Raw genomic sequence first — 11,216 nt, forward strand, 5'->3', positions numbered from 1 at the left:
TTTAGCTCATAGGAAATAGGATTTAGTAAAAAAAGTAACCATTTGCACAGACAATAATGATCCGAATTCCATTTCTAAAATTTTAATTAATCTTTGAAATTTTTGAAAAGACAAGTTTTGAAAAAAAAAAAAAGAAAAAAAAAAAAGAGGGGTTAAAACAAGAAATATGATGGTCATCATTGATCATATAGAAATACAAATAAGAGGTACTCAATACCAACCAAAGCCATACGAAGGAAAAACTAAAGAAAAAGAAAACAAAAAGTAAATTACCTGGGGAGAGAGAGAGAGCAGTTGGGTTGGTAAGCTTTCCGGAGAAGAATAAGGAGGGAGCGTGTGGGAGTCCGCAACTCGTCTCTGTATGATACAAATAGAAAGAGAGAAAAGGAAAGAGTAATGGTGATGATGGCGATTAGCTACTGAGCAAGCAGTCAAAACGTCACCGCCTAATAATAAAACCCACAGCACAACGCTCTCAGCTCCTCACTCACTTTATCAACCATCTTTATCTCTCTCTCTCTCTCTCTCTCTCTTTCTCTCTCTCTTGTCATTTCCTTCATCCTTTTTAAACACGTAAAAACCCATATACGTACGCTTTCATTTGCAGCTCTTTTTCTCTGCCTCCGCATTTTTGCATTGGAAGCCATTGTTGCAGAGAGAAAGATATGGCAGCCGGAGGTGGTGGTGCTGGTGCTGGTGCTGGTGCTGGTGGTGGTGCTGGTGGTGGAGGTGGAGGAGGAGGAGGAGGAGGAGGAGGAGGAGGAGGAGGGCCACCCAAGGTCGATGAGTTCCAGCCTCATCCCATCAAGGTCCAGCTTCTCGGCATTGATTACTGCGTCGCAAGTTCTCCTTCTTGGCGTACTCTCTCCGTCTCTGTCTCTGTCTCTCTTTCCTGGCTGCTCTGTTCTTTGCCTGCTAAAATCCTCTCTCGCTCTCTCACTCTTCTGTTTCTCTTATCCATTTTTTTTTTTTTTTCTCTTTCTTTTTCTTCATCGTTTCATATGCAAAACCCATTTGCAGTTTCACATTTATGGATGTATTTCCCGCGTTTTATCTTTTTTCCCTTACTCTTTTTCTTCCTCTTTCTTTTTGGCGTTGGGTATCCATTTTTTTTCTCACAGCTGCGCTATATATATACAAGTTTGTTTGTGTATGATTAGATATAGTCTTGTTTTGGAATAAATCTCTGGGTCGTGCTAGTTTTGTTTGGTAGCCGAGAAATGGGGGTATTTTTATTTATTTTTATTTTTTTTTATTATTTTTTTTTTTTTGGTTCAAATATGTTTAAGGGTTGCTCACGTTTTTCTCCTTCCTAACATCTTAATCCTCATTTCATTTTCATTGTGGTTTTGTATTTCTTGAAGCAATTTATGCCAATCAATTTCATATTTCTGTTTCATCCGTTTGCAGCTGAGGCCGTACTTCTGGGTTTCCAACACTTCCTAGTAATGCTCGGGACTACTGTAATCATACCCACCATGCTAGTTCCTTTGATGGGCGGTGGTAATGTAAGTGAATGCACGAAATAGAAACACTTGCATATTGTTTTACGACCCCTGTTTATGATTTTTCTTTCTAACCCAATATTCGTTTTCGCAAATAGGTTGAGAAGGCTGAAGTTATAGAGACTTTGCTCTTTGTTGCCGGTATAAACACGCTTTTGCAAACTTTGTTCGGTTCTCGGCTTCCGGTGGTGATGGGGGGTTCATATGCCTTCATTATCCCCACTATCTCCATCGCTTTGTCTAGACGATTTAACATGTACTCAGACCCCCATCAGGTTGGTCTTTGCCTTTCACCATTTCACTATTGGATAGAATGAGTAGATGGTCAATCACTTGCTCTCTGGTTTTGATTAGATGGTCGAAGCTTTGCACTCTGTTTTTTATTTTTATATTTTTAGAAAGGATACAAGAAGGGAGAAGGGTTCACTTGGAGATGGCTTTCACCTTTGTTGATGGAGTTTTAGCAGTGATGATACTACTTTGAAAAAAATAATAATAAAAAATTATCTTAGTCATTCCTGGGTTGTTGGGATGTCCTTTCTTCAGTTATGTGACCAATTAATATCCAATTTGAATGAACAATGTTGCTGATTAGTATTATCGTTTATCTGTTATGTTAATTGTTTCTTCTTTTTGTGCCATTAAGAGATGGTGTATTGTATTGCATATGATTCATAGATTTTCTTAGTTTTTGATTACTTATAATCCTTGTTTTGTCCTGTGCGTAATTTTTAGAGGTTTAAACAATCCATGAGAGCTTTACAAGGAGCACTCATTGCTGCATCTTTCTTCCAAATTATAATTGGATTCTTTGGTTTTGTCAGAATTTTTACAAGGTGGGTACAGAAAATCCATATCTACCTTTACCAATGCCCTTATTAGTTTTTTATTAGTTGGACTACGGATCCTAGTTTTGTTTTTGTATGAAACAGCTTTCTAAGCCCTCTTGGTGCGGTTCCTCTTGTAACACTAACAGGCCTTGGGCTCTTTGCACTTGGTTTCCCTCAAGTAAGCACGCAAAAGTTTCGCTCTGTTATTGCTCAACCATTTGGTTCTTATTAAGTGGATTATGTTGCATTTTCTTTCTTTACATTGGCTCTTATAGCTGTAACAAGTCAACCAACCTTCTTGAAAAGTGGTAATCACCCTAAATGATGTTGAGAGATTTATTTCATACTTAAGCATAGGCCATAATCCATACTTTTTCTAGATGATGTGTAGATTATTGAAAATTATTCCTGAAACCAGTTTCCTTCTGGTTGGAGAAAAGAAATAAACGATGGTTTCAAACTGAACTGATCTTGGATCCACTAGCAAGCTCCCTAAGATTGAAACTTCTGTACAAGCATTAATTGGTTCACGGTTATCCAATCTTGTTTGGAACTTACAAAAGGAGAATACAGTATTTCTATCTAAAAAGGTGGCTGAGCAGTTCAAGAACCAAACATTAATGTAAAATAGGAAATTTTATGGTTGTAAGTTGATCATGAATTTAGTGACTTCATATTCCCTTTTTTTCGCTAATGGACTTCATGCTCCCTTATAAACTCTTTTGTTGCCTTTTAATACCCTTGTTTGTAACTGTAATATAGAATTAACAGGAGAGAAAATTCCCATGTTGTATTAGTGCCTTATAAGTCTACCCTTTATTCTTGGTACGTTTGCCTTCCAATATGAAGTGACAAAGGCAAAAAAAGGTGATTCTTTATTGTTTTCAATTATTAACTTAAAACTTTAAAGATGCATGTGATTGAGGTGGAAAACCTCGTTTTCTTGATTGATTCAACTGCCCGTTCCTTGCTGGTAACTATATATGTATATATATGTATGCATATATTTTATCACATGACATCATTTTTTCCCCTTGTGATCCTCGTAGCTGGCCAAATGTGTTGAAGTCGGACTTCCAGCATTAATTATATTGGTTGTTCTATCTCAGGTGGGCAGCAATTTAGTTAGTCTCCTTTTTATATTTTGAAGCATATTCAGTGACTTTCTCATTCCTTGTTAGGCACAATATGGTAAAATGTATATCATGCTCTATAATATTTTAGATTTCTGTTTCTATATCCATTTCAAGTTGGTGGACAAAATATTACCTTTACAGAAAGGTATTTCACTTCTTGGTTTCCACATAAGGACTTATCGAATGGTTAGGCAATCCTTACAAATGATTAAAACTGGAGGGCTGGTTTTCACGTCCTAGCCTTGTCTTCTCTCCTCTGCGCATGTATTATAATGACCAATGACCAACATAGACGATATATAAGAGTTTTACTTATGCTCACCTATATATTTCGATTGAACTTCTTGCATATCTAATAATCTTTAACCAACTTTCTTGCAGTATCTTCCCTACCTGGTGAAATCGAAAAGAAGCATATTTGATCGATTTGCACTCCTATTCTCAGTTGCAATTGTTTGGGCATATGCAGAAATTTTGACTGTAGCTGGTGCATATGATAACAGATCTCCCAAAACTCAAATTAGTTGCCGCACTGATCGTTCTGGGCTTATTAGTGCTGCACCTTGGTGAGCTTCTATATTCTGCTAAAACCGTAATTCATTTAATTGAATATCTCTGTCAAAGGCCCTCTTTTCACATTTTAATCATTTATTTGATTGCTATACTGCTTTCTGCTTTAAAATCATTTCTACCATGCTCTTATTAATCAGTTCCGTGCTGCAAGTCCAGCTAGCTATGAGTTTGCCCGACTGCTTGAGAAATCAAATAAATTTTTTCTTAGTGTAGTCTAGTTGGCACAGTTTCAGTGGATGTTGAAAACTCTGATCAATATTATAATAAAAGGGGGTCATCCAACTATTGTATCTAGTAAAAAATGGGTATGCAGGTTGTAAATGAATGCTTTGTTTTTAGAAATGATTACTTTAACTGGGTACCGTGGCATTAGTAAGTCATTGACAATCTTCCCTCAATTTGTGTAGGATAAGGATTCCATATCCATTTCAATGGGGGCGTCCTACTTTTAATGTTGGTGATGCTGTTGCAGTGATTTCTGCTTCTTTTGTTGCTGTTATTGAGGTATGGTCTGTTAAGCTAGTTTCTTATGTTGCTTAATCTGTGAGATAATCTGCTGAAGAGTTTGATTACAGTGAGATTCTATTTACTTCAAGCTATGCATGCAACTTTGGATTCTATGAATGATGAACATATTCAAGAAAAAAATAGAAAAAATAGAGATACATGTGAAGATGTCCTAATAAGGATTGCTCTTGTCAATATGATTTTATGGATGCATTTCACGACACCATAAAAGGTGTTGATAGTACACGTCAAGACTTTGTTGTAAAAGATTTCTAGATGAAAACACTTGGTTTCTCTGCTAATTTTCTTTTTGACTTCAATATTCATTTTCTTTCCTTAATTTGTACGTAAAGCAATTAACATCCCTTTCGTTTACTTGACACATCTTTTGTTCCTTAAATTTCTTCTGCTGGCAGTCAATAGGAACATTTATAGCAGCTTCAAGATATGGCAGTGCAACTCCTCCACCACCTTCTGTACTTGGCAGAGGTGTTGGCTGGCAGGTGTAAAGTGATTCCATTATGTTTCATTTTTATCAAGCATGTTATGTACACTAGCAGAAACAATTAGATAGACTTTTAATTTGGTAATAAATCACTGAAATTGTTTTTTCAGGGAATAGGCACCTTTCTGGATGGCATATTTGGTACAGGAAATGGCTCCGCAGCATCAGTGTAAATATCTAAATGCTGCAATTTGTATAGTTTTTCTATAGGATGAGCACAATATGATGGCCTAATAATTTTTCTGTATGCATAGTATGTAACAAACCATAATCTTATGTGCTTCAAAAAAAGATTAAGAGGTAAAATGGGAAAGAATAGGTTCATTGAGTAGGTTGTCATGGTTCTGAACTCATGTATACAAGTAACCAATCACCTCACCTGTTTGGTTTCTTGAAATGTGTGGATGTCCCAATTGTACGATCCCTTCTGCTAATAGAGCAAGTATAAATAGAACCTAATGATGTTATATGTACTTTCAAACAGTGAAAATGCAGGTCTTTTAGGATTAACACGAGTTGGAAGTAGGAGAGTAATTCAGATATCAGCAGCATTTATGCTTTTCTTCTCTGTTTTAGGTATGGCATTTATAACATTTTCTGGCATTAAGATCAATATGCTTTAAGACTTTATCGCTTATTTTTAAAAAGCAGTAAAAATAGCATGTTTTGAATTTTGTTCACTAAATGTGGTATGGTGGTGTCAATGTCTACGTCCCTAACAGGAAAATTTGGGGCCGTTCTTGCTTCTATCCCATTGCCAATTGTGGCAGCTCTATACTGTGTTCTCTTTGCCTATGTGGGTATGTATTCTTTTCTGTTTCATATTAAGAATAATGATTGAAAAATTCAAATGTGACTTTCTTCTCTTATTGTTTTGGTTGATCAATTTCTATTGAATGAATGGTGATGGTGGAGTTTTTTTGGTAAAAGAGGATATCTGTTTTAACACGAAAGAGTATGTGATCATGATGAGTAAAGGTGAGAAGTTGTGTGATAATGACAAATTATTATACTGATGGAAAACTCTATTTCCATTTGGGGATAAATTCAATGAAACTGTAAAATGTAGCTAGATTTGCCTGGTAAGTATTGCTTATCGTTAATTCATTCTGTTGATTTCATCTGCTTTACAGTGATCTCTCAATATTAGATTCCAACTATCTTTGTCATAACAATTTGTCCACCTTGTCATCCATCAATGATTTCAACAACTTTCTTGATACAAGTTTAGCTAACCAGGAATAGAAGAAAAAGAGGCATTAATTAATTAACTCATTTCTTGGTTTCAACTGCATTTGCAAACTTGTACTTCCCATTTCTGTAAATTTGATTTTGCGTGATTGACATACTAAACAATCAGGTATTAAAGTGCTTCACCACAAATTTTCTTAACTGTGCTAAGCTCTTGATTTATACTCCCAAATCGGGTACTTGCAATCAATGAGCATAATTTATACCCCCAACTAGATTCACAAGTCACAACAAGGAAAAGAAATTTTCGGAAATAAACGAAAACTTTATAGATGTACAATACTTTGGATATCTATTTTAGTTTTAGCTCCTGAAACACATCTTTTTTACAGAACAAGATCCAAATTGACTTCTAATTATAAAACATTGTTTGGTGAGCAGCTGCAGCTGGTCTCAACTTCATCCAGTTCTGCAACCTAAACAGCTACAGGACAATGTTCATCATTGGCTTTTCTCTTTTCCTGGGTCTTTCTGTGCCTCAGTACTTCAAAGACTATCTTTTAGTTTCCGGTCATGGCCCAGTTCACACTGGGTTAATAGCGGTGAGTGATCTTTGACTGACAGCTTGTGATAGTCTAATTGTAACGCCCCACGACGGGTTGTTACCCTAATTGTTTGTTCATTTTCATTTTGTCTGTAAGATATCTATGCATGCTTTTTTTGCAGTTCAACAACGTAGTGCAAGTGATATTCTCATCGCCAGCAACAGTCGCAATTATAGTTGCTTTCCTCTTGGACTCTACTCTCGGTCGAGATCACAGCTCAACTCGTCGAGACAGTGGCAGACACTGGTGGCAAAAGTTCAGATACTATAATTCAGATACAAGGAGTGAAGAATTCTACTCATTACCATACAACCTTAATAGATTTTTCCCATCATTCTGACTTTTCATTCCTTGTTTACCATCGAAGAGCTCGAAAAAGAGAGGGCAAGAAAAAAGAAGAAACTGAATGAATATATATAGCTATAAAAAATAAAAAAACCTTGTCCGTATGCAGTAGTTTGAAGGGATTTTGTATTCTGTAATGCTGAATTGCAAAGGCATAAAAATTATATGGTGGGCCAGCAGGAGACCGAGGACCGTATTTGCATTTTCTATAAAATTGCAATTATGTTCTTAGACATGGAAATTCTAATATTATGTGACTAAGATATCAATCATATAGCAGAGTTACAAGAGTTCGATTTGCTCTTGAATATAATATTTGATTTTATATATAAAGGATTACTTTACTTGTTCCTTTTTTTAGCTTGAAAACGTGTCAGGATTACCAAACTGGCATCACTCTGTGCTTTATGAAAATTTCCAAGTTAAATTAATGAAGAATAATAACATCTATAGAGTTTCTACTCTTTCTATTTTTAAAATTTATTGTTAATTTCCATAGTATTATAAGGAGGTTGGACGCATACTGATGACATCAGTATGATAGGTGGGGAAAAAAAAATTAAAAATTAATAGATAGGTTTTAGTATCGTATCATAACAATTTTAGAAATCATTTGTAAAATTCGTACGCATCACATCTAGTTTTGATTTGTATCACATAAAATCAAAAAAATTAATCTCAGAAAAATATTTGTCTTATTAATCAACTGTTTAAAAGAGTTACAAAGATCATTATTCATAAGAAAACCACCAACAACATTAGAAAACTAAAATAGTACCTAACAACATCAAAAAAACTAAAATAATAAAAAAGCTAATTAAATAAGGAAACTAATTAATAAAAGTTTTTAAAAGCATAAGAAAACTAAAATGATAAAATACTTCTAATTAAATAAGCAAACTAAATTAAATTAAGGCTACATCTTTGAAAGGCAAATAAGCCCATCTTCATCCTAAATCATTTAAAATCAAAGTTTAAGCTTTAGAATCTGATTTTCCTCACCTTTGATAAGTTTTCAAAGTTTGTTTCCAATTTGTAACAATTTCTTGTTTCCATCCTACATCAATTCCCCTAACGTAGAAAAACTCAACTCCAGCGAGTTGATAGTATGAAATTACTCATAGATGTTTGGATTGGATTCTAGAATTTCTTTGTCATAAAGAGAATACTTTGCTCATCTTTATTAATCTTCTCACTAAACAATACAATAGGATGTACTTCTTAAGTAAATGTACCCTCAATTTCCTCATTCAATGCTTCACATATCACTTCAAATCTTTTGTAAAATCTGATAGCTGAAGAACCTAAGCCTCAATCAACTTTTTCTCACTTTCCTGTTCAAATTCTTTATTGGAAAGAATGTGCTGCAATTTTTGTGAATTATTTGAGCCCTTATTCTGCTTTTCCACCTTATAGATATCCATCTCAGCTATCCTCATAGGTTTCAACACAAATTTTCTATTATTAAACATAAAAGAGTAAGTGTTTTCTTTAACAATGAAACACATCTCTATCATAAAACCAAGGCCAATCCAGAAGAATATGTGTTACTTTAATTGAAATTGCGTCATACCAAATAGAATAATTATAAACTCCATATAAAAAAGAAATAAGACAGCGTTGAGTTACAGAAATTGAAATACTATTAATCCATTCTGCCTTGTATGGATGTGGATAAGGTTCAACAAGAAGTTTTAGTTGCGCTATTATAGATGTTGAAACAACATTCTTGCTGCTACCACAATGATAAACTTTTGTGCTTGATTTCCACAATGAACTAACATTTGAAAAATAGATGTGTGCTTCCAATCTTCTTTCTCATCTTTTGGAATTGAAAGAATGCATCTAATAAATGCATTTAGTGAAGCATCTACTTCATCTTCTTCTTCTAAATCATCAGGATTATAAACTCCATTGATCAGGTTGGCGTAATTTTCTGCTTCTTTAATAAGTTTTCAAAGGTTGTTTTCAATTTGTAATAATTTCTTGTTTCCATCTTGCATCACCCACCTATTAGAATTACTAGAGATATACAAGAAGGAAGAAAAAAAAAAAAAGGATTTAAAATTTTCAATTATTGATTTTTCGCAATAATCTCTTGAACAAATTATTTTAACTACTGGTACTTGCCATACAAACTCAACAGAATTTTCCCTTCATTTTGACTTGGTGCTTTAAATAAAGAGCTTAAAAAGGAAAAGGCAAAGAAAAAAAGAGCGAAAATGAAACCAAGACCGTGTAAAAAATGTCCTTATGGCAGTAATTTGTCGGGAAGTTGTGTCCTATAACAGTGTAAAGATTGCAGGGTGGTGCAAAGTGTATAGCTGCAGCTTAGCAGGAAAGAATTACAGTATTCATTTGCACCAACTTTCTCTAAGCTTGAGTATCTTCTTTGGAGACGAAGTAAAACCCTAGTTTAATGGAGTTGAGAAGGGTATAATTTGTAACAAATAATGCTATATCATTTGTTACTTCTAATTATCAAGTAAATCCAAGAATTTATAGTCATGTATGACATTTAAAACATATAAATCTTATAAAATAATTATTAAATGTCTTTTTATGTATGACATATGACATCTTGTTATTCATGTATGAAACACATTAAACAAAAAAAATCATAGAAAAATGTTGTTCAAAAAGTTTTGGTGTGCAGAAGAAAAATAGTGGAATTTATTTTTCTCCTTATAGCCAAATAGTATTGGTTGGATTTTTATCATGAAAATGTTTGGCATTGAAAGATCTTTACTCTTGTTTGATCTTTAGCTCTTCTATCAGGTTGGCTTAACTTTATAGAGGAAAGCAAAAAATTATGGTTGTTTTGTTTCTCTCTCTCTCTCTCTTTAATTTTTTTTTTTTTTTTGGGACATGTTTATCATATATTCTTTGCCATTGCAAATCCAAAATTTGATAGCACCCTCAAACAACATAGATATATAGTTTTGCACTTCTATCTCTATGCCTTATGCTAAATGCACCTGTGTGGTGCAACAAGTAAGGATATAATAGTTAAGCAATAATAATAATAATGACAAAAAAATTACTTTCATTTTAGTACATTTTAATTTTAAAAAAGAAATTATATTTTCAATTTTAAATTTAAAGTTTTGCAATTCAAATTCTAATGTTTCAATTTTTTGCATTTTGGTTCAATATGAATTTTTAATTAACAATGGTTAACAATAAAGATACTTAAAAAGTAAATCTCTGAAACTAAAGGATCTAAATTACAACAAATTAAAATTAGATGGGTAAATTGCAAATTTAGGTCAAATTGCATTTTAACACCGGTTACCTAACAGTCACCTATATTGGAGCTGTATATATTTGATAAAATGAAATGGAGGCATTAAACAATGTTAGAGAAAAGAAAACAAAAAATCGATTGGACCAAAATGCCATAAATAGAAATTTGATGATGATTTAAGTTGCAACATTTTAAATCTTGAAAAAATGTTATTTGTCATAACTGGTACTAATTAAAAAGTAAATACTATTTAACAATTTAATTGACTATTATTAAAAGGTTCACTTTTCAATATTACATTTTTAATATTAAAAAATCAAAAAATAAAATACTGCTAATTAATATTTGCCACATTAACAATAGCAGAAGATCTCATTAATAATTATTATCAGTGGTGATAAATAGTAAAACTATTAAACTTAAAACTAAAATGTAACTTTTCATAACTAAAGGGCATTAAAATGTGGATTCATATCTTGTATCCCTCCTCTCTTTGACTTCAACCCTTTACCACCAATCAAATTATGACATGTTTAAAATGTTCACTATCTTTTAACATTGAGGAATGTTCATTCAATTAGAGTTTGATGTATTTGAAAGGAGTGGTAGATTTTAAAGGAAGCTGCTGATTGTTAAAAAAATTCCACAGACTCTATAGAGACTCCATAGCAATCCTGAACAAATCTTGTAAAATCCATGGTATGGAAGATGGATTTGAGAAACACTATTTTATTCATGTTTTTCCTTTTAAAAATCCCATTAAATCTTTTAA

At 33.3% G+C, this 11,216-nt stretch overlaps 1 protein-coding gene across 3 annotated transcripts; it reads left to right on the forward strand.

Moving 5' to 3' along the window:
• The first annotated feature begins 275 nt into the window (after nucleotides 1–275).
• LOC107427021 (nucleobase-ascorbate transporter 4) lies at nucleotides 276–7,510 on the forward strand. Of its 3 annotated transcripts, XM_025077080.3 has the most exons (14): nucleotides 278–858; nucleotides 1,411–1,508; nucleotides 1,604–1,780; nucleotides 2,241–2,341; nucleotides 2,438–2,513; nucleotides 3,385–3,444; nucleotides 3,853–4,037; nucleotides 4,452–4,548; nucleotides 4,968–5,054; nucleotides 5,167–5,225; nucleotides 5,541–5,632; nucleotides 5,779–5,856; nucleotides 6,689–6,849; nucleotides 6,974–7,510. In XM_025077080.3, exons 1-14 carry the CDS (start codon nucleotides 666–668, stop codon nucleotides 7,190–7,192), a joined length of 1,683 nt encoding a protein of 560 aa, XP_024932848.3. In that variant the 5' UTR covers nucleotides 278–665; the 3' UTR covers nucleotides 7,193–7,510. The 3 variants fall into 3 exon arrangements, with proteins under 3 accessions (XP_048336187.2, XP_060676142.1, XP_024932848.3); XM_048480230.2 differs by lacking the exons at nucleotides 2,241–2,341; nucleotides 2,438–2,513 and having other exon boundaries at nucleotides 276–858; XM_060820159.1 differs by lacking the exons at nucleotides 2,241–2,341; nucleotides 2,438–2,513; nucleotides 3,385–3,444 and having other exon boundaries at nucleotides 277–858.
• The last annotated feature ends 3,706 nt before the right edge of the window (nucleotides 7,511–11,216 follow it).

Source organism: Ziziphus jujuba, chromosome 9, assembly GCF_031755915.1.
Source record: "Ziziphus jujuba cultivar Dongzao chromosome 9, ASM3175591v1".
Taxonomy (NCBI): domain Eukaryota; kingdom Viridiplantae; phylum Streptophyta; class Magnoliopsida; order Rosales; family Rhamnaceae; genus Ziziphus; species Ziziphus jujuba.

Bases quoted from the DNA above. Each gene is read 5' to 3' on its own strand.
- LOC107427021 (XM_025077080.3), top strand. From the start codon at position 666: ATGGCAGCCGGAGGTGGTGGTGCTGGTGCTGGTGCTGGTGCTGGTGGT. The intron at 1,781-2,240 runs GTTGGTCTTTGC...CGTAATTTTTAG, and splicing joins TGTACTCAGACCCCCATCAG to AGGTTTAAACAATCCATGAG. The intron at 5,226-5,540 runs GTAAATATCTAA...ACTTTCAAACAG, and splicing joins AATGGCTCCGCAGCATCAGT to TGAAAATGCAGGTCTTTTAG.